Genomic DNA, 23,409 nt, shown 5'->3' on the forward strand with positions numbered 1-23,409 from the left:
GATGAAAGAATAAAAGGGAAGGTCAGTGATAGGATAGAAAGCAGGAGAAATTAAGAGAAATTGAGAGACATTAAGAGATGTTCAAGGCGAGATGAGGTGGTAATGGGACAGGTTAAGAAACATAGGATGGCTCTTGATGAGGTGTGAATTGCGCTGGCAGAATGAAGGACAGCTGAAGTGACTGTTCTTCATTGGCTGTGGAGCGCTTTGGGATGTCCGGCGGTCGTGAAAGGTGCTATATAAATGCAAGTCTTTCTTTTTTTTTAGGAGCCAGACATGCAAGGGGCGGGGGCTGGGGGGACTGCACATTCGGAGGAGACGTTAAATCCGAGGGCCCGGTTTGCCCTCTCGGGTGGAGGTAAAAGATCCCACGGCCACTATTGGAAGAAGAGATCTCCCCGGTGTCCTGGGACCAATATTTATCCCTCAACCAACATCACTAAATAAAAAACCAAGGTGATCTGGTCTTTTATCACACATCTGTTTGTGGGAGCTTGCTGTGCGCAAATTGGCTGCCTCGTTTCCTGCATTACAGCAGTAACCGCACTTCAGAAAGTACTTCATTGGCGCTTTGGGACGTCCTGAGGCCCAGACAACTCTCAAAATGTTTCCTGAATGTTTCGTGTCTGGTCAAAAAATAATAATTTTCAACTCGATATGGAGCAGGAGCAGGGAGATGTATGGGGAAGATCAAATAGGCCCCGGAACGGAGGAGCCCTAGGCCCCCGGAGTGGAGGAGCCCTAGGCCCCAGAGTGGAGGAGCTCTAGGCCCCAGAGTGGAGGAGCTCTAGGCCCCAGCACGGAGGAGCTCTAGGCCCCAGCACGGAGGAGCTCTAGGCCCCCAGAGTGGAGGAGCTCTAGGCCCCCAGAGTGGAGGAGCCCTAGGCCCCCAGAGTGGAGGAGCCCGAGGCCCCCGGAGTGGAGGAGCCCTAGGCCCCAGAGTGGAGGAGCCCTAGGCCCCAGCACGGAGGAGCTCTAGGCCCCAGCACGGAGGAGCTCTAGGCCCCCAGAGTGGAGGAGCCCTAGGCCCCCAGTGTGGAGGAGCTCTAAGCCCCAGCACGGAGGAGCTCTAGGCCCCCAGAGTGGAGCAGCCCAGGCCCCCAGAGTGGAGGAGCCCTAGGCCCCAGCACGGAGGAGCTCTAGGCCCCCGGAGCGGAGGAGCCCTAGGCCCCCAGTGTGGAGGAGCTCTAAGCCCCAGCGCGGAGGAGCCCTAGGCCCCAGCGCGGAGGAGCACCAGGCCCCTGGAGTGGAGAAGCCCTAGGCCCCAGCGCAGAGGAGCCGTAGGCCCCAGAGCGGAGGAGCCCTAGGCCCCGGAGCGGAGGAGCCCTAGGCCCCGGAGCGGAGGAGCCCTAGGCCCCTGGAGCGGAGGAGCACCAGGCCCCTGGAGCGGAGGAGCACCAGGCCCCGGTGTGGAGGAGCTGTAAGCCCCAGCGCGGAGGAGCTCTAGGCCCCCAGAGTGGAGCAGCCCTAGGCCCCCAGAGTGGAGCAGCCCAGGCCCCCAGAGTGGAGGAGCCCTAGGCCCCAGCGCGGAGGAGCTCTAGGCCCCCGGAGCGGAGGAGCCCTAGGCCCCCAGTGTGGAGGAGCACCAGGCCCCTGGAGTGGAAAAGCCCTAAGCCCCAGCGCGGAGGAGCCGTAGGCCCCAGAGTGGAGGAGCCCTAGGCCCCGGAGCGGAGGAGCCCTAGGCCCCTGGAGCGGAGGAGCACCAGGCCCCGGTGTGGAGGAGCTGTAAGCCCCAGCGCGGAGGAGCTCTAGGCCCCCAGAGTGGAGCAGCCCAGGCCCCCAGAGTGGAGGAGCCCTAGGCCCAGGAGCACCAGGCCCCGGTGTGGAGGAGCTCTAGGCCCCAGCGCGGAGGAGCTCTAGGCCCCCAGAGTGGAGCAGCCCAGGCCCCCAGAGTGGAGGAGCCCTAGGCCCCAGCGCGGAGGAGCTCTAGGGCCCCGGAGCAGAGGAGCCCTAGGCCCCCAGTGTGGAGGAGCTCTAAGCCCCAGTGCGGAGGAGCCCTAGGCCCCAGCGCGGAGGAGCACCAGGCCCCTGGAGTGGAGAAGCCCTAGGCCCCAGCGCGGAGGAGCCGTAGGCCCCAGAGCGGAGGAGCCCTAGGCCCCTGGAGCGGAGGAGCACCAGGCCCCGGTGTGGAGGAGCGCTAAGCCCCAGAGCGGAGGAGCCCAGGCCCCGGAGTGGAGGAGCCCTAGGCCCCCGGCGTGGAGGAGCCCTAGGCCCCCGGAGTGGAGGAGCCCTAGGCCCCCGGAGCGGAGGAGCCCTAGGGCCCCAGAGCGGAGGAGCCCTAGGCCCCCAGAGCGGAGGAGCCCTAGGCCCCTGGAGCGGAGGAGCCATAGGCCCCCGGAGCAGAGGAGCCCTAGGCCCCAGAGTGGAGGAGCCCTACGCCCTGGCGCGGAGGGGCTTAGCCCAGAGCTAGGAGGTGCATCGTGTCCCAATTTGGTGAAGGATCAGACCCAGCATGGAGAAGCTCCAGGCCAGCTTGCATTAGGCCCCAGGCGGGTGTAGCACCAGACCAGATTATCACCGAGCTCATAGGGGCCTGTCAAGGGCCCTTACCTCCTGCCTAAATTTTGGCGGGTTTTGTGCAGAACGGCCAACCCAGGCCTAGGCTCCGCTCCTGCTCCAGTGCAGCAAGTCGCCCTCCCCACAAGGCCCCTAACCCCTTCCTCTCCCTCCCTCTCTCTCTCCCTCCGAGGCAGCTCAAACTCTCGGCAAGACAGGAAGTGGTTGCTAGGAGACCAGCCACACGGCAGGGGGTTGTTCGACCTCAACACATCCTGTGGTCGAGGAGTTGCAAGTTGATTCTGCCGGCAGAAGCCCTCTCTTCGCCCCGCCCCACTCCCACGGCCACAGAGGACTGAGAGACAACGCCTGTTCCACACATTCCCTGCCGCCCTGCCCCTCCTCGGTTTCCCCCCAGTTCTGTTATGAGGTGGTTATTGTTTTTTATCCCCCCCCACTTCACCTCTGATAAGAAAAAACTTTCCTCCCCGCCCCGTCGCTCAGCGGAAAACGCGACTGAGTTTTTCCGACGAGCTCGTCAACAATGGCAAGAAACTGGAAATAGTTCATCACAGGGAGTGCGGTCACAGCGAGGCGGCGAGCAGAAGAGGAAAGATTTGCATTTCTACAGCGCCTTTCACCACTGCCGGACGTCGCAAAGCACCTCACAGCCAACATTTAATTTTGAAGTGTTATAATGTAGGGAAAAAAACAGTGGTGAGAGGAACTGTTGGTTGAGCGTTTAATTATTGAACCCAGGACACCGGGGAGAACTCCCCCCCCTGCTCTTCTTCCAATAGTGTTTGCGACAGGGTTCTCGGTTCAATGACCAACAGTGCAGCGCTCCCTCAGTACTGCCCCTCCGACAGTGCAGCGCTCCCTCAGTATTGACCCTCCGACACTGCAGCGCTCCCTCAGTACTGCCCCTCTGACAGTGCAGCGCTCCCTCAGTACTGCCTCTCTGACAGTGCAGCGCTCCCTCAGTACTGACCCTCCGACAGTGCAGTGCTCCCTCAGTACTGACCCTCCGACAGTGCAGCGCTCCCTCAGTACTGACCCTCCGACAGTGCAATGCTCCCTCAGTACTGCCCCTCTGACAGTGCAGCGCTCCCTCAGTACTGCTCCTCCGACAGTGCAGCCATCCCTCAGTACAGTCCCTTTGACAGTGCAGTGGTCCCTCAGTACCGCCCCTCCGACAGTGCAGCGCTCCCTCAGTACTGACCCTCCGACATTGCAGCTCTCCCTCAGTACTGTCCCTCCGACAGTGCAGCGCTCCCTCAGTACTGTCCCTCGACAGTGCAGCGCTCCCTCAGTACTGTCCCTCCGACAGAGCAGCACATCTCAGTACTGACCCTCCGACAGTGCGTTGCTCCCTCAGTACTGCCCCTCCGACAATGCAGCGCTCCCTCAGTACTGCCCCTCCGACAGTCCAGCGCTCACTCAATACTGCCTCTCCGACAGCGCAGCGATCCCTCAGTACTGCCCGTCCGACAGTGCAGCGCTCACTCAGTACTGTCCCTCGACAGTGCAGCGCTCCTTCAGTACTGTCTCTCCGACAGAGCAGCACATCTCAGTACTGACCCTCCGACAGTGCGTTGCTCCCTCGGTACTGCCCCTCCGACAATGCAGCGCTCCGCCAGTGCAGCCCCTCCGCCAGTGCAGCACTCCCTCAGTACTGCCCCTCCGACAGTGCAGCGCTCCATCAGTACTGTCCCTCCGACAGTGCGGCGCTCCCTCAGTACTGACCCTCCGACAGTGCAGCGCTCCATCAGTACTGTCCCTCCGACAGTGCGGCGCTCCCTCAGTACTGTCCCTCCGACAGTGCAGCGCTCCCTCAGTACTGACCCTCCGACAGTGCAGTGCTCCCTCAGTACTGCCCCTGACAGTGCAGCGCTCCCTCAGGACTGCCCCTCCCACAGTGCAGCGCTCCCTCAGTACTGACCCTGCGACAGTGCGGTGCTCCCTCAGTACTGCCCCTTTGACAGTGCACTGAAAGTGTCGTCCTGGATTATGGGGCTTGGGTCTCTGGAGTGTGTGGGACTTGAACCCCCGACCCTCGGACTCAGAGGCGAGAGTTAGACCAACTGAACCAAGGGGTAGGGGTGTTTTATATTATATGCAGTGTAACAGATAGCTGGGAGTGTGTGGCAGTGACACGTCGAGGGCATCACTCCCCTCTGTCCTTAGACTGACCTGTTCGTCCAGTCTCTGTATCTGCTCCCCTCTGTCCTTCAGCGCCACCTGATCTTGCCGATGGATCGCCCGTAATGACCTCAGCTCCTCACTCCTGCTCCGTACGTGATCTGGAGAACTCGTCATAGAACTGAAGCTGGTTGACTGTGTGCAAGAATAGAACCGCAGTTGTTCAGAATGTATGATTTACAGATCTCACACCGTAACACCCGGTCCCAGAGGGGGGAAAGGACAGTGTATCTAACGCACTGTGACACCCGGTCCCAGAGGGGGAAAGGACAGTGTATTGAACGCACTGTGACACCCGGTCCCAGAGGGGGAAAGGACAGTGTATCTAAAGTACTGTGACACCTGGTCCCAGAGGGGGAAAGGACAGTGTATCTAACGCACTGTGACACCCGGTCCCAGAGGGGAAAAGACAGTGGGCCAGAAATTTGCGGCCAGAAGCGTGAGTACGGTCGGGCTACTCACGCATTTGGCCGTTGGAAATGCCGGCGTTCAGCAGGAACAGCGCATGCGGGGAACGCCGGCATTTCCAGACCCGAGGTCTATTCACAGCGCGTGCGACTGCACAGGCAGCGCTTGCGCAGTGAACTTTGTGGATTTCAATGATGGATTCAGTGAGGGTAAGTCCTTAGAAGTTACACTTGAAAAAAGCAAGTGTAAAGTTGTTCATTGGCTGCAGAGGAAGATATATTTTATCGTGGAGCTTCTGAAATGCAATATTTTTGTTTGGGAAAGGGAGGGAAGTTTTTTTAAGAAATTTTAAGTAAGTTTTAAAGTTAAAATTTTTTTTTTTTTTTTTTTTTAAAAAGGGTTTTCAGAACAGTAAGTAGAAGGAGCAATTGTGGCTGTGTGAATGGAATGTGAGAATGAGTTATGTATGTATGTCCACATATATTCCTTTACGTATATGTATGTATGTTTTATATTCCTTTACTAATGTGTATGAATGTATGTTTTTAATTATGATTTTCCAGTAAGTTACTTTCTCTGAAAGTCATAATTAAATAATACATTCATACACATAAGTAAAGGAATATATACATAACACGCAAAGGAATATATACAGACATACATACTTTCAGAAGCTCCACGATAATAAATATCTTCCTCCGCAGCCTCTGGAGCAACTGTACCCATGCTTTTTTCATGTGTAAGTTGTAATGACTTGACCTCACTGAAAGCATTAATGAAAGCGGCGAATTATACTGCGCACGCGCTGCCTGTGCAGTCGCACGCGTTCTGCCTCTGAACCCCTTCGTTCAGAGGACAGGAAATGCCGGTTTTCCCCACATGCACTGTGCATGCTGAAAACCGGCATTTCATCCGGCCAGATGCGTAAGTACCCCGACCGTACTAGCGCATTTGGAAGGGAATTATTGGGCCAACATTTTACATGTCAATAAAATGAAAAATTTAACAATTGCACGACTTGCCCCCTCGCATCTGCGACTGAGGGTCCAAGGAGGTGCATTGCGCAAGAGGTCATCATCGTACGTATCCTCACACTGTTCCCTTTGGGGAACTGTATGAAGTGATGGAAGGATTTATGGCCATGATTAACGCTCATTCCGTGACCGTAACCATCTTTGAACCAGCCATTAGGGTGGTTAGTCCTATGGCGGGAGGGTTTTACGGGCTCCCACAACCCATCTGAGGGGGGGGGGGGCCACCAACACCCACGGACGCAAGTATCCCGCTGGATGTCCACCCAGAATTTAAAGTTGGAGCTCCGACTCCACTTGCCGGGACTGTCTGGAGTGGGGTTCAAAACCCTACTCCTTCTGGCCCAGCGGCGGGGATGCTTACTGCTACGCAAAAGCCCCACTCCGCACAAAAGGTGACACCCATACGTTTCCTGCGCCTTTTCCCTCCCCGTGACTGGAGCCCTATGCTGCCATTTCACGTTGCTAATCGGATTGGGCCTTTGTCATAGCGGTAGGATCCCCGCCGCTGGGCCAGATCAGGGTAGGGTTTCGAACCCCGCTCCAGACAGTCCTGGCAAGTGGAGTCGGAGCTCCGGCTCTAAATTCTGGGTTGACATCCAGTGGGATATTTGCGTCCGTGGGTGTGGGTGGCCCCCCCTCCTTGTATAGCTTGTGGGAGCCCGTAAAACCCTCCCGCCATAGGACTAACCGCCCTAATGGCTGGTTCAAAGATGGTTACGGTCACGGAATGAGCATTAATCATGGCCATAAATCCTTCCACCACTTCATACAGTTCCCCAAAGGGAACAGTGTGAAGACACGTATGACGACGACATTGCTAAGTAAATAAATGGAATTTAAAAAATTCTTTTAGGGCTTTTAAAAGTCTTTAAATTGCTTTAATTCTCTTTAAAACTACTTCAGATTACTCAAAATAATGTAAACATTTTAAAAAGTTTATAAAAGTTACCAAAATCTTCAAAAAACTTCCAAAAACCTATTTAAACTGCTGCTTTGCCTGTAAAAATGCTTAGCAGCTTGACAGAAACATTGGGGGCGTGTCCAGTGAAACTGAGACCTCAAGGGGCGTGTCTCACTTACACTGCACGCTCCTGGCTTCGCGCTGGCTGCACTCCTGGGCGGCGTGACGTCATACGCTGCCCGGGATTCTTCTTTTTCAAACACCAAGTCCAGGCGTCCCTGGAGCTGATCGGCAGTAGCGCGGGGTAAGTGCATATACGGGGCTTGCACGCGCAGCAAGCCCCGTTCACCAATTTCTGGCCCAGTGTATCTAATGCACTGTGACACCCGGTCCCAGACGTTTAAGGATTTAGAAACTCACGCCTTTTGCTGCCTACTTCACCATATTGCCATACACTGTCAAATTGACCTGGTTTAAACCTAAAAACAACTGCTGATGCTTCAAGAGGGAACAAAGAATCTTGGAACTTGCATCATTTCATCAGGTGGTGATCAGATAAGGTAGTGCGAGTATCTGATTACCTGAAACAATGGGAAAGGCTGAACATGATAAACCAATGGCCCCTGATCACAATAAATATGTAAGTGAGACGTCTCATCTCAGAGTCATAGAATCACACAGCACAGAACGAGGCCGTTCGGCCCATCGATCCTGTGCGGCTCATTGAAAGCGCTATCCAATTCTGTTTTGAAAGTTGCTATGTGTCAGCTGTGGCTCAGTTGGTAGCCTGTGAGTCAGAAGGTTGTGTGTTCATGCCCCGCTCCAGAGACTTGAGCACAAAAATACAGGCCGACACTCTAGTGCAGTATTGAGGGAGCGCCGCACTGTCGGAGGGGCAGTACTGAGGGAGCGCCGCACTGTTGGAGGGGCAGTACTGAGGGAGCGCTGCACTGTCGGAGGGGCAGTACTGAGGGAGCGCTGCACTGTTGGAGGGGCAGTACTGAGGGAGCGCTGCACTGTCAGAGGGGCAGTACTGAGGGAGCACTGCACTGTGGGAGGTGCAGTACTGAGGGAGCGCTGCACTGTCGGAGGGGCAGTACTGAGGGAGCGCTGCACTGTTGGAGGGGCAGTACTGAGGGAGCGCTGCACTGTCGGAGGGGCAGTACTGAGGGAGCGCTGCACTGTCAGAGGGGCAGTACTGAGGGAGTGCTGCACTGACAGAGGGACAGTACTGATGGAGCACTGCACTGTCGGAGAGGCTGTACTGAGGGAGCCTGTCGGAAGTGCCGTCTTTTAGATGAGACATTAAACCGAGGCCCAGTCTGCTCTCTCAGGTGGATGTAAAAGATCCCACGGCCACTATTTGGAAGAAGAGCAGAAAAGTTATTCCCGGTGTCCTGGCCAATAGTTATCCCTCGACCTACATCACTAACATCAGATTATCTGGTCATTATCACATTGCTGTTTGCGGGAGCTTGCTGTGTGCAAATTGGCTGCCGCGTTTCCCACATTACAACAGTGGCTACACTCCAAAAAGCCCCAAACACCCCTTCCAGGTGAAACAGCGATTTACTTGTACTTCTTGCAATTTAATATACTGGGCCAGAAATTCGCGGCCAAAGGCGTGAGTGCGCTCGGGGTACTCACGCATCTGGCCGTTGGAAATGCCGGCGTTCAGCATGAACAGCGCATGCGGGGAACGCCGGCATTTCCAGACCTCGAGCGCGTGCGACTGCACAGGCAGCGCTTGCGCAGTGAACTTCGTAGATTTCATTCATGAAATCCGTGAGGGTAAGTCCTCAGAAGTTACACTTGAAAAAAGCAAGTGTAAAGTGGTTCATTGGCTGCGGAGGAAGAAACATTTTATCGTGGAGCTTCTGAAATGCAATATTTTTGTTTGGGAAAGGGAGGGAAGTTATTTTAAGAAATTTTAAGTAAGTATTAAAGTTAAAAAAAAAATTTTTTTTTTTTTTTTTTAAAAAGGGTTTTCAGAACGGTAGGTAGAAGGAGCAATTGTGGCTGTGTGAATGGAATGTGAGAATGAGTTATGTATGTATGTCCACATATATTCCTTTACGTATATGTATGTATGTTTTATATTCCTTTACTAATGTGTATGAATGTATGTTTTTAATTATGATTTTCCAATAAGTTACTTTCTCTGAAAGTCATAATTAAATAATACATTCATACACATAAGTAAAGGAATATATACATAACACGCAAAGGAATATATACAGAAATATCTTCCTCCGCAGCCTCTGGAGCAACTGTACCCATGCTTTTTTCATGTGTAAGTTGTAATGACTTGACCTCACTGAAAGCAGAAATGAAAGCGGCGAATTATACTGCGCACGCGCTGCCTGTGCAGTCGCACGCGTTCTGCCTCTGAACCCCTTCGTTCAGAGGACAGGAAATGCCGGTTTTCCCCAAAAGCACTGTGCATGCTGAAAACCGGCATTTCATCCGGCCAGATGCGTAAGTACCCCGACCGTACTCGCGCAGTTGGAAGGGAATTACTGGGCCAACATTTTACATGTCAATAAAATGAAAAATTTAACAATTGCACGACTTGCCCCCTCGCATCTGCGACTGAGGGTCCAAGGAGGTGCATTGCGCAAGAGGTCATCATCATACGTATCCTCACACTGTTCCCTTTGGGGAACTGTATGAAGTGGTGGAAGGATTTATGGCCGTGATTAACGCTCATTCCGTGACCGTAACCATCTTTGAACCAGCCATTAGGGCGGTTAGTCCTATGGCGGGAGGGTTTTACGGGCTCCCACAACCCATCTGAGGGGGGGGGGGGGCCACCAACACCCACGGACACAAGTATCCCGCTGGATGTCCACCCAGAATTTAAAGTTGGAACTCCGACTCCACTTGCCGGGACTGTCTGGAGTGGGGTTCAAAACCCTACTCCTTCTGGCCCAGCGGCGGGGATGCTTACTGCTACGCAAAAGGCCCACTCCGCACAAAAGGTGACACCCATATGTTTCCTGCGCCTTTTCTCTCCCCGTGACTGGAGCCCTATGCTGCCATTTCACGTTGCTAATCGGATTGGGCCTTTGTCATAGCGGTAGGATCCCCGCCGCTGGGCCAGATCAGGGTAGGGTTTCGAACCCCGCTCCAGACAGTCCCGGCAAGTGGAGTCGGAGCTCCGGCTCTAAATTCTGGGTTGACATCCAGTGGGATATTTGCGTCCGTGGGTGTGGGTGGCCCCCCCTCCTTGTATAGCTTGTGGGAGCCCGTAAAACCCTCCCGCCATAGGACTAACCGCCCTAATGCCTGGTTCAAAGATGGTTACGGTCACGGAATGAGCGTTAATCATGGCCATAAATCCTTCCACCACTTCATACAGTTCCCCAAAGAGAACAGTGTGAAGACACGTATGACGACGACATTGCTAAATAAATAAATGGAATTTAAAAAATTCTTTTAGGGCTTTTAAAAGTCTTTAAATTGCTTTAATTCTCTTCAAAACTACTTCAGATTACTCAAAATAATGTAAACATTTTAAAAAGTTTATAAAAGTTACCAAAATCTTCAAAAAACTTCCAAAAACCTATTTAAACTGCTGCTTTGCATGTAAAAATGCTTAGCAGCTTGACAGAAACATTGGGGGCGTGTCCAGTGAAACTGAGACCTCAAGGGGCGTGTCTCACTTACACTGCACGCTCCTGGCTTCGCGCTGGCTGCACTCCTGGGCGGCGTGACGTCATACGCTGCCCGGGATTCTTCTTCTGGAAACACCAATTCCAGGCGTCCCTGGAGCTGATCGGCAGTAGCGCGGGGTAAGTGCAGAAACGGGGCTGCAAGCCCCGTTCACCAATTTCTGGCCCACTGTATTCGCCACTCACGATGTGGTCTCCTCTACATTGGGGAGACCAAACACAGATTGGGTGACCGCTTTGCGGAACACCTCCGTTCAGTCTGTTAGGGTGACCCTGAGCTTCCGATCGCCTGTCACTTTAATTCTCCGCCCCACTCCCACTCTGACCTCTCCGTTCTCAGCCTCTTACACTGTTCCAATGAAGCTCAACGTAAGCTCGAGGAACAGCTCCTCATCTTTCGATTAGGCACTTTGCAGCCTTCCGGGCTCAACATCGAGTTCAACAATTTCAGACCAACTGATCCTATCAGTTTTTTCTCTTCTCTCTCCCCCGTGGCAGCTGTCGATGATTCTGCCATTGCCATTTACACTTCTTCTAGAGCCATCTTTTGTTTCATTACTTGTCCCATTACCATCTCCTTTTGCCTCGCACCATCATCCCTTTTGTCTTTAATCTCTCCTGCCTTCCATCCTATCACAGACCTTCCCTTTGTTCTTTCCTCCCCTCCCCCCTCTCCCTGCCCCTACACTTGCTTAAAATCCTGTTCCATCTCCAGCTTTTTCCAGTTCTGACGAAGGGTCATCGACCTGAAACGTTAACTCTGTTTCTCTCTCCACAGATGCTGCCTGACCTGCTGAGTGTTTCCAGCATCTTCTGTTTTTATCTCAAAGAGTACTTCATTGGCTGTGAAGCGCTTTGGGACGAACGGTGGTCGTGAAAGGCGCTATAGAAATGCAAGTCTTTCTTTTAATTGTATCTGTTTCCACTAGCTTTTCAGGCAGTGCATTCTAGATCACCAAAAAGTCGCTGCATTTAAAAAAAAATTTGACCTCATGTCTCATGTCCTTCTGATATGCCAAGAGGAAAGAAAGGTTAACTTATCAAGCAGCCAAATCCTAAAAGCAGACAGTGTACACACTGCCAGATAAGAAAAAAAAGGAAAGGCAGGCATTTCTACAGCACCTTTCACAACCTCAGGATGTCCCAAAGCGCTTTACAGCCAATGAAGTTCTTTTGGAGTGTGGTCACTGTTGTAATGTAGGAAATGAGGCAGCCAATTTGCGCACAACAAGCTCCCACGAACACCAATGTGATAATGACCAGGTAATGTGATGTTGATTGAGGGAGAATTATTGGCCAGCTCACCGGCGATAACTCCCCCCTGCTCTTCTTCGAAATGGTGCCGTGGGATCTTTTACGCCCACCTGAGAGGGCAGAGGGGCCTCGGTTCAACGTCTCATCCGAAAGATGGCACCTCCGACTGCACTGGGATGGTCAGCCTAGATTTCTGTGCTCTAGTCCCTGTAGTGGGTCTCGAACCCTCAACCTTCTGACTCAGAGGCGAGAGTGCTACCCACTAAGCCACGGCTGACTGAGGAGGTGCTAATCGCGACAGTTCTGATAGTTCGGGGGGGTCGCGTGACTAAAAGGGGTACACGAACACAGAAGGAGCAGCTTCTAGTTGTGGAAGTCGAGATATCGCACTGTACAAGGCAGCTGGATTACCTGCTGTACCCAGAGGAGGTTCGGAATAATACCGATTTACTTCTCCGTGAATTGCTGCTTAAATACTGAAATGTATTAATACTTGCTTGTGCTTGAAATAAACACTGTTGTACCCAATTTGGTGTCACCTTGCAATTAATTACAGAGGGGGAAAGGACAGTCTATTTAATGCTCTGTGACTCCCAGTCCCAGAGAGGGAAAGGACACTGTATCTAACACACTGCGTCACCCGGTCCCAGAGGGGGAAAGGACAATGTATCTAACGCACTGTGACACCCGGTCCCAGAGGGGGAAAGGACAGTGTATCTAACGCACTGTGACACCCGGTCCCAGAGGGGGAAAGGATAGTGTATCTAACGCACTGTGACACCCGGTCCCAGAGGGGGAAAGGACAGTGTATCTAACGCGCTGTGACCCCCGGTCCCAGAGGGGAAAAGACAGTGTATCTAACACACTGTGACTCCCGGTCCCAGAGGGGGAAAGGACAGTGTATCTAACGCACTGTGACACCCGGTCCCAGAGAGGGAAAGGACAGTGTATCTAACGCACTGTGACACCCGGTCCCAGAGGGGGAAAGGATAGTGTATCTAACGCACTGTGACACCCGGTCCCAGAGGGGGAAAGGACAGTGTATCTAACGCGCTGTGACCCCCGGTCCCAGAGGGGAAAAGACAGTGTATCTAACACACTGTGACTCCCGGTCCCAGAGGGGGAAAGGACAGTGTATATAACGCACTGACACCCGGTCCCAGAGAGGGAAAGGACAGTGTATCTAACACACAGCGACACCCGGTCCCAGAGGGGGAAAGGACAGTGTATCTAATGCACTGTGACACCCAGTCCCAGAGGGGGAAAGGACAGTGTATCTAATGCACTGTGACACCCGGTCCCATAGGGGGAAAGCACACTGTATCTAACGCACTGTTGACACCCGGTCCCAGAGGGGGAAAGGACAGTGTATCTAACGCACTGTGACACCCAGTCCCAGAGGGGGAAAGGACAGTGTATCTAACGCACTGTGACACCCAGTCCCAGAGGGGGAAAGGACAGTGTATCTAATGCACTGTGACACCCAGTCCCAGAGGGGGAAAGGACAGTGTATCTAATGCACTGTGACACCCGGTCCCATAGGGGGAAAGCACACTGTATCTAACGCACTGTGACACCCGGCCCCAGAGGGGGAAAAGGACAGTGTATCTAACGCACTGTGACACCCGGCCCCAGAGGGGAAAAGGACAGTGTATCTAACGCACTGTTGACACCCGGTCCCAGGGGGGGAAAGGACAGTGTATCTAACGCACTGTCACACCCGGTCCCAGAGGGGGAAAGGACAGTGTATCTAACGCACTGTGACACCCAGTCCCAGAGGGGGAAAGGACAGTGTATCTAATGCACTGTGACACCCAGTCCCAGAGGGGGAAAGGACAGTGTATCTAATGCACTGTGACACCCGGTCCCAGAGGGGGAAAGGACTGTGTATCTAACGCACTGTGACACCCGGTCCCAGAGGGGGAAAGGACAGTGTATCTAACACACTGTGAAACCTGGTCCCAGAGGGGAAAGGACAGTGTATCTAACGCACTGTGACACCCGGTCCCAGAGGGGAAAGGACAGTGTATCTAACACACTGTGACACCCGGTCCCAGAGGGGGAAAGGACAGTGTATCTAACGCACTGTGACACCCGGTCCCAGAGGGGGAAAGGACAGTGTATCGAATGCACTGTTGACACCCGGTCCCAGGGGGGGAAAGGACAGTGTATCTAATGCACTGTGACACCCGGTCCCAGAAGGGGAAAGGACAGTGTATCTAACGCACTGTGACACCCGGTCCCAGGGGGGGAAAGGACAGTGTATCTAACACACTGTGACACCCGGTCCCAGAGGGGGAAAGGACAGTGTATCTAACGCACTGTGACACCCGGTCCCAGAAGGGGAAAGGACAGTGTATCTAACGCACTGTGACACCCAGTCCCAGAGGGGGAAAGGACAGTGTATCTAAAGCACTGTGACACCCCGTCCCAGAGGAGGAAAGGACAGTGTATCTAACGCACTATGACACCTGGTCCCAGAGTGGGAAAGGACAGTGTATCTAACGCACTGTGACACCCAGTACCAGTGGGGGAAAGGACAGTGTATCTAACGCACTGTGACACCTGGGCCCAGAGGGGGAAAGGACAGTGTATCTAACACACTGTGACACCCGGTCCCAGAGGGGGAAAGGACAGTGTATCTAACGCACTGTGACACCTGGTCCCAGAGGGGGAAAGGACAGTGTATCTAACGCACAGTGACACCTGGTCCCAGAGGGGGAAAGGACAGTGTATCTAACGCACTGTGATACCCGGTCCCAGAGGGGGAAAGGGCAGTGTATCTAACACACTGTGACACCCGGTGCCAGAGGGGTAAAGGACAGTGTATCTAACACATTGACACCCGGTCCCAGAGGGGTAAAGGACAGTGTATCTAACGCACTGTGACACCCGGTCCCAGAGGGGGAAAGGACAGGGTATCTAACGCACTGTGTCACCCGGTCCCAGAGGGGGAAAGGACGGTGTATGTACCGCACTGTGGCACCTGGTCCCAGAGGGGGAAAGGACAGTGTATCTAACACACTGTGACACCCGGTCCCAGAGGGGGAAAGGACAGTGTATCTAATGCACTGTGACACCCGGTCCCAGAGGGGGAAAGGACAGTGTATCTAACACACTGTGACACCCGGCCCCAGAGGGAGAAAGGACAGTGTATCTAATGCACTGTGACACCCTGTTCCAGAGGGGGAAACAACAGTGTATCTAACGTACTGTGACACCCGGTCCCAGAGGGGGAAAGGACAGTGTATCTAATGCACTGTGACTCCCGGTCCCAGAGGGGGAAAGGACAGTGTATCTAACGCACTGTGACACCCCGTCCCAGAGGGGGAAAGTGTTGTGTATGTACCTTTAAGAGAATAACTGGTCTCAGACTGCAGTACCGGCAGTGACCACCCCTGTATAAAAGGCGCTAGTGAGCCTCTGTTGTTTTCAGTTTCACTATTGACTTCCATCAGTAAAGACTTGTTTTGTTCAACTCCTGCTGTCCGTGTCTCAATCATTCACGGACGTAATACTAGCGACGAGCAGATACGAACCTACCTACAGTCTGCACCACCTCCTGTATCCATTCCTACAGCGAAGTGAGCAGAGGTCGAGGCCAGAAAGAATAGAAAGTAAGAGGCAGTAGAAACGGGCGTCGACCGTGGGCGTCCGCCCCTGTGTTTGCGGAGTTGAAGATTGCTGGAGAAGCTGTCGGAAGCGGGGCCTGGTTCCTGTCGACGGTGCTTCAGCTAATCGGGCTGGTGGCAGGTAGTGCACTGACCCTTCCTGGGCTGCGGCGGTCGCGAACTCGAGCGGGTGGTTTGCAACGGGGCCGAGCAGCGTTGTCGGGAAGAGAGAGGGTGGAGCACACAGGGCGCGGCCAGTGCTACGAAGCCGGGCTGCGTATAGACCCGCGAAGAGGGAGGCAAGAGTCCCACAGGGTTGTTCCACGACGGGAAAATGATAAAAAAAGAAATATTAAACGCGCAAGAAACCGCGGAAAGCAGCGCTAACAACAGCGGGGAAGAAGGCAAAGCGCGGGAGGCGCCATCTTAATCAGCGGGGAAGAAGGCAAAGCGCGGGAGGCGCCATTTTGTTAAATCGGGGAAGAAGGCAAAGCGCGGGAGGCGCCATTTTAGATTTGCAAGATGCCGAAGACTGGCTGTATCACTGCTTTTGATAATACAATAGAGGACTGGACCACGTATGTGGAAAGAGTCGAGGTATATTTTGAGGCAAACGAAATAGCAGAGGGGAAAAAGGCATCGATATTGCTAAACTTAATGGGCGCTAGAACGTACGGCCTATTGCAGGACCTGATTACTCCAGCCAAACCGAAGGCGAAGAGTTTTAACAAAATTGTTGCTGTCCTACAGGAACACCTAAATCCTGCACCGCTGTTGATAGCAGAAAGATTTAAATTCCACAGGAGAACTCAGCATAAAGATGAGAGCAATGCTGAGTACCTTACGGAACTACGCAAGCTATCAAAGCACTGCCAGTTTGGAGCAGGACTGGCAGATACCCTACAGGACAAATTTGTCTGTGGACTCCTGACTGAAGGAACACAGAAGAAGTTCACAGAATCACAGAAACCCCACAGTGCAGATAGAGGCCATTTCGGCCCATCAAGCCTGCACCGACAAAAAGAGCTGACGCTAGATAAGGCTTTCAGCGTGGCAGTATCGTATGAAGCAGCAGCCAGGGGAGCCGCAAAAATTCAACAAAAACCACAGGAATACAGCACCCACGAAATGACACGGGGATTTGCAAAATGTTATCGCTGCGGCAGAACTAACCATGACCAGAAGGACTGCTGGTCCAAAGACAAAATATGCAGGCAATGCAGGAAGATGGGACACATTGCACGAGTTTGCAGGTCTGGGAAGAAGGCCAGCGACGACAAAAAGGCTACTAAGGAACCGTACAAGAAAATACAAAAGATGACGGGCAGTAGTTCCGAAGACCAGATGAGCGATAGTGAATCCGGGAACAGGAGACTAAGCTGTCTCAAACTTCACAATGTAATCGCAAAAGAGGATCACCGAACCATTTGGGTCACCCTCACGATAGCAGGGTCCCAAGTTAAAATGGAATTGGATACAGGATCAGCGCTAACTGTCATGAATCGACGAGACTACGAGCGGCTATTTTCACACATACCCTTGAGAGAGACATCCATCGTCTTGACGACGTATACGGGGCAAAAAGTATACCCCAAGAGGAAAAATAAGGGTGCCTGTCGAATACAACGGCAAGAAAATACGGAAATTGTATCTCTACATACTGCCAAATGGTGGACCACCATTATTGGGACGGGAATGGATTAGGAAGATAAACTTAGATTGGCACTCCATTCATGCCATGACGGTGGACGGTAAAAAAGATGAAGACGTCACTCCTGGACGATTGTCAACAATCTTAGCTAACGCCAAAGAGGTATTTCAACAAGAACTGGGCACGCTTAAAGGCGTAACCGCCTCGATAAAAATAGAAGAGAATGCAGTTCCCAAGTTTTTCAAACCAAGACCGGTACCATATGCAATTCGCCCAGCCGTCGAGGCAGAGCTGGAGAATCTGGAGAAGGCGGGCGTGTTGTCTAAGGTCGACTGGAGCGAGTGGGCGACACCCATCGTTCCTGTCATGAAGAAAACGTTAAGCAATAAGTCCGGGGAGCCAAGGAAGATTCGCATCTGTGGGGATTTCAAGGTGACGGTGAACCCTGTCCTTCACACAGTACAATATCCTCTTCCAAGGATAGAAGACATCTTCGCCTCACTGTCTGGAGGGAAGCGTTTTACAAAAATTGACCTAGCACAAGCATATTTGCAGATGGAGGTTGAAGAGTCCTCGAGGAAGTATCTCACGATAAACACTCACAAAGGTCTTTACCAGTATCATCGATTGGTATTCGGAGTAGCATCGACTCCGGCGATATGGCAAAGAGCGATGGAACAAGTCCTGCAAGGGATTCCGGGGACTCTGTGTTACTTGGACGACATCCTTGTGACAGGTGAAGATGACAGTGAACACCTTAACAACCTAGAACAGGTGCTCACTAGACTACGGGAACATGGGCTGCGAGCCAACCGCCCCAAGTGCGAATTTTTTAACAAACAGATATCGTATTGTGGCCACGTGATTGATGAAGAGGGGTTACATAAGTCCCCTGACAAAATTGAAGCGGTTGTTAAGGCCCCAGCGCCTGAAAATGTGTCGCAACTGTGGTCATTCCTCGGATTGGTGAATTACTACCATAAGTTTTTGCCGAATTTGTCGACAATTCTGCACCCACTGAATGCCCTGCTACGAACGGGGGTAGCATGGAAATGAAGCGATGATTGTAAGCGGGCCTTTCAGAAGAGTGAGGACTTAATCACTTCAAGGGAAGTATTGGCTCACTACAACCCAGCACTGCCGATCAGACTGGCGTGTGATGCGTCTCCCTACGGCATTGGGGCGGTACTGTCACATAAATTCCTTGATGGTTTAGAGAGGCCGATAGCTTTTGCGTCACGCTCGTTAACTTCTGCCGAGCGTAACTACGCCCAGATTGACAGAGAGGCCCTCAGCCTAGTGTGGGGGGTGAAGAAGTTCAATCACTACCTGCACGGTCAAAAATTTACTCTACTAACCGATCATCAACCTCTCCATTTTCAACCCTCAGAAGGGCGTACCGATAATGACAGCACAACGGCTGCAGAGATGGTCCCTTTTCCTAGGGGCACACCAATATGACATCGAGTACAAAGGAACTAAACAGCATGGAAATGCTGATGGATTGTCACGCCTACCGTTGCCGACGGTGGAAGAAGAAGACCTTGCAGTGGATCCAATGGAGTTATTCCACTCGACCATAGTCGAATGTCTCCCTGTGATGAATGCAAACATAGAAAAGGAAACACGGAATGACCCGACACTATCACGGGTCTATGATTTAACGGTGAAGGGATGGCCAGCACATGGCGAACCACTGCTGCCAGCATTCTCGCCGAGAATAGAACAGCTGTCAGTGTGCAGAGGAACCTTGATGTGTGGATCCAGAGTAGTAATTCCACCTAAGTTGACGGATAGAGTGCTCAATGAGTTTCATGAGGGTCATCTGGGTGGGGTAAAAATGAAGAACTTAGCCAGAGTGTTTGTGTGGTGGCCGGGAATCGATAGAGAAATCAAAGAGATGACCAAGAGCTGGGCAGGATGCCAGAAGGTCCAAAACGCCCCACCACAAGCTCCTCTGCATCCATGGGAGTGGCCCTCATCTCCATGGCAAAGGGTGCACATTGATTTTGCTGGTCCCTTCATGGACTCGATGTTTTTAATTGCGGTGGATGCACATTCAAAGTGGCCAGAGGTAATAAAAATGTCCTCAACCACCACGGAAAAACTATCACAGTTTTACGAACCATATTCGCCAGGAATGGGCTGCCTGAACAGATTTGCTCTGACAACGGACCACAGTTTGTGTCTGAAGAGTTCCAGAGGTTCTTAAAGAACAATGGTGTTAAGCATTACACATCTGCCCCATATCATCCAGCCACTAATGGATTGGCCGAGAGGTTTGTCCAAACATTCAAGAAGGCTATCAAGGCAATGTGTAATGAAGATATACTCCTACAACACAAGGTGGACAACTTCTTGTTTGCCTACCGGAATGCGACACATGCGGTTACCAACCAAACTCCAGCCATGATGTTCTTCAATCGAAGACTACGATGCCGCTTGGATTTGGTTAAGCCAAACGTCCGAAGAGATGTGGAGAACAGGCAGTTTCAGAATATGAATGAAAGGCCGACCATGAGTTTTAAGATATGCCAACCAGTTTTGGCCCGGGACTACCGCACTGAGAAATGGCAGCCAGGAACGATTTGTACACGACAAGGACCTCTCATGTATACCGTGGACGTTGGGGAGAGCATTGTAAGACGCCATGCTGACCAGATTCTAGAGTCACTGGAAAACGTCAACTCCACACCACGATCTGATACACCTGGTAATGAAATCGACGTTCCAATTGCAGCTACCGCAGAACCGGTAATATTGGAAGCAGATGAACCAAACAACGACATTGATTTCAACTCAACATTGCCAGAAGAACCTGATACTCCAAAGAGGCGTTATCCAGACAGAATCAGGAAGCCTCCTCAAAGACTGAACTTATAATTGCTTAAACTTAACCAATGTATCTAGCAACCGTATTTGTGATTGTAATTAGTTATCATTTAATTGTTAAATGAATGTTATGTACTGTTTATCTAAAAGGGGAGGAATTGTTGTGTATGTACCTTTAAGAGAATAACTGGTCTCAGACTGCAGTACCGCCAGTGACCACCCCTGTATAAAAGGCGCTAGTGAGCCTCTGTTGTTTTCAGTTTCACTATTGACTTCCATCAGTAAAGACTTGTTTTGTTCAACTCCTGCTGTCCGTGTCTCAATCATTCACGGACGTAATAGAAAGGACACTGTATCTAACGCACTGTGACACCCGGTCCCAGCGGGGGAAAGGACAGTGTATCTAACGCACTGTGACACCCGGTCCCAGAGGGGGAAAGGACAGTGTATATAACGCACTGTGACACCCGGTCCCAGAGGGGGAAAGGACAGTGTATATAACGCACTGTGACACCCGGTCCCAGAGGGGGAAAGGACAGTGCATCTAACGCACTGTGACACCCGGTCCCAGAGGGGAGAGGATTTTACCTACCTCGCCCAATGATTCTGACACTGCATCGCCCTCCATCATGTCCTGAATCTCAGACTGCAGGGAGTTGTCGAGCGTGGTCAACTCATGGAGACTGATCTCGTCATTCATCTCTTGCACCCGTTCCCGAAGCTGGCGATTGGCCATCTTCTCCTGTTCCAGCTCACTCTGAACCTGCCGCAGCTGAAGGAGGGCAAATCAGGTCCTTGCACGAGATCACCTCCTGCTTCCACCCCTCCCACTATCAATAGTTGCAACCCCCTCCTCCTCCTCCCTCCCTACCTCTTCCATCCAGCTTCGCTATGCTGAGTTTGAGCCGGGTGTCTTCTCCATGTCCCATGAATTGGTGGACGAGCAAGCTCTTCGCCTCCCAGGGCCTCAAGGTATTGAACACCCTTAACTCCGTCAGTCTTCCCTTCATTCTACAATGTACAAAACTTTAAGCTAGGGTCACTCAATCACCATTTCCTCATTTATCTCATCTTTCCTCCTCCACCGTCATCACCTCATCAACTGCACGCCCTCTATATATCCCACTGTTCCCCAGTGTGTCCCCTCTATATATCCCACTGTTCCCCAGTGTGTCCCCTCTATATATCCCACTGTTCCCCGGTGTGTCCCCTCTATATATCCCACTGTTCCCCAGTGTGTCCCCTCTATATATCCCACTGTTCCCCCAGTGTGCCCCCTCTATATATCCCACTGTTCCCCAGTGTGTCCCCTCTATATATCCCCCTGTTCCCCAGTGTGTCCCCTCTATATATCCCACTGTTCCCCAGTGTGTCCCCTCTATATATCCCACTGTTCCCCCAGTGTGTCCCCTCTATATATCCCACTGTTCTCCAGTGTGTCTCCTCTATATATCCCACTGTTTCCCATTGTGTCCCCTCTACACACCCTGCTGTTCCCCAATGTCCCCTCACCTGTAGGTCCTGCTCCTTGTTGTGTTGCTGGAGCAGTAGTAAGCTTCCTTGCAGGGTCTCCACTCCACTCTGCAAAATCTCTTTCTCTTCCATCAGGCTCTTAATTCGCTGCTCCGCCTCCCACCTCCTATCTGCAAACATCCGATTCTGTGTGAATAAAGGGTTATGGTCACGCCGGAACATGGGAACAGGAGGAGGCCATTCAGCCCCTCGAACCTGCTCCAGCGTTTCAATCCGATCATGGCCAATCTGTATCTCAACTCCATGCTCCCACTATCACCCCGTATCCCTTAATACCCGTACCCAACAGCAACCTGCATTCATATAGCGCCTTTAACAGCTGTCATCATAGGTGACTTTAACTTACATATAGATTGGACTAGCCTAATCAGTAAAAATAATGAGGAGGAGGAATTCCTTGAGTGTTTGAGGGATGGTTATCTGGATCAATATGTCGAGGAACCAACTCGGGAACAGGCTATATTGGACTGGGTACTGTGCAATGAGAAGGGACTAATCAGTAATCTTGTTGTACGGGGACCCTTGGGTCAGAGCGATCATAACATGATCGATTTCTCACTCGAAATGGAGAGCGAAGAAATTGACTCAGAGACTAAGGTCCTGAATTTAAACAAGGGGAATTATGATGCCATGAGACGGGAACTGAGTAGGTCTGATTGGACAACGTTCCTGGGAGGACTGGAGGTAGATAAACAATGGCAAACATTTAAAGATAGAATGACAAAATTGCAAAAATTGTTTATACCAATCTGGCATAAAAGGAAATCTAAAAAGGTGACTCAACCGTGGATAACAGGGGAAATTAGAGACAGCATAAAATCCAAAGATAGGGCGTATAAAATAGCCCAAAAAAGCGCCAGAGCGGAAGATTGGGAACAGTTTAAGATAGAGCAAAGGAGGGCAAAGGGCATAATCAAGAGGGGCAAAATAGCTTACGAAAACAAGCTGGCGGAAAATATAAAAACTAACTCCAAAAGCTTTTATAAGTATATCAAAAGGAAAAGACTGGTGAAAACCAAAGTTGGTCCATTGCAGTCAGATACGGGGGAATATATAATGGGAAATAAGGAAATGGCAGATCAACTAAATGCATACTTTGGGTCAGTCTTTACGAAGGAAGACACAAAAAACCTCCCTGGGATATCGGGAAAAATAGGGACATTGGCAAAGGAGGAACTGACGCAAATCAATATCTCTAAGGATATGGTGTTAAGGAAGCTAAAGGGATTGAAGGTGGACAAATCCCCAGGGCCTGATAACATGCATCCTAGGGTACTGAAGGAGGTGGCCCTAGAGATAGCGGATGCACTAAGGATGATTTTTCAGAATTCATTAGACTCGGGAACAGTGCCGATGGATTGGAGGGTAGCTAACGTTACCCCACTATTCAAAAAGGGGGGTAGGGAAAAAGCAGGTAATTACAGACCTGTAAGCCTTACATCAGTTGTGGGCAAAATGCTGGAGTCCATCATTAAGGATGAAATAGCGGAGCACTTAGCAAATGGGGACAGGATAGGACAGAGTCAACATGGATTTACAAAGGGTAAATCGTGCTTGACTAATCTATTGGAATTTTTTGAGGGAGTAACTGGTAGAATAGATGGGGGAGAGCCAGTAGATGTGGTGTACCTGGACTTCCAAAAGGCCTTCGATAAGGTCCCACATAAAAGATTAGCATGGAAAATTGAGGCTCATGGGATAAAGGGGAAAGTTTTGGCGTGGATAGGGAACTGGCTGTCAGATAGAAAACAGAGAGTTGGAATAAACGGCTCATTTTCTGAATGGCAGGCAGTAACAAGTGGGGTACCACAGG

At 51.7% G+C, this 23,409-nt stretch overlaps 1 protein-coding gene across 1 annotated transcript in view; it reads right to left on the reverse strand.

Moving 5' to 3' along the window:
* Window positions 1-23,409, reverse strand: part of LOC147095486 (BICD family-like cargo adapter 1) — an 85,385-nt gene that overhangs the window by 17,843 nt on the left and 44,133 nt on the right. Inside the window, exons 4-6 of the mRNA XM_085974630.1 lie at window positions 21,576-21,722; window positions 20,656-20,835; window positions 4,690-4,833 (exon numbers count right to left, since the gene is read on the reverse strand). Of these exons, the coding sequence (XP_085830756.1) occupies window positions 4,690-4,833; window positions 20,656-20,835; window positions 21,576-21,722 (471 nt within the window). The remainder of the gene's footprint in view (window positions 1-4,689; window positions 4,834-20,655; window positions 20,836-21,575; window positions 21,723-23,409) is intronic.

The sequence above is a fragment of the Somniosus microcephalus genome, unplaced genomic scaffold (genome assembly GCF_052327205.1).
Source record: "Somniosus microcephalus isolate GS21.2 unplaced genomic scaffold, FLI_Smic_1.0 unresolved_chr1, whole genome shotgun sequence".
In the NCBI taxonomy this organism is placed as follows: domain Eukaryota; kingdom Metazoa; phylum Chordata; class Chondrichthyes; order Squaliformes; family Somniosidae; genus Somniosus; species Somniosus microcephalus.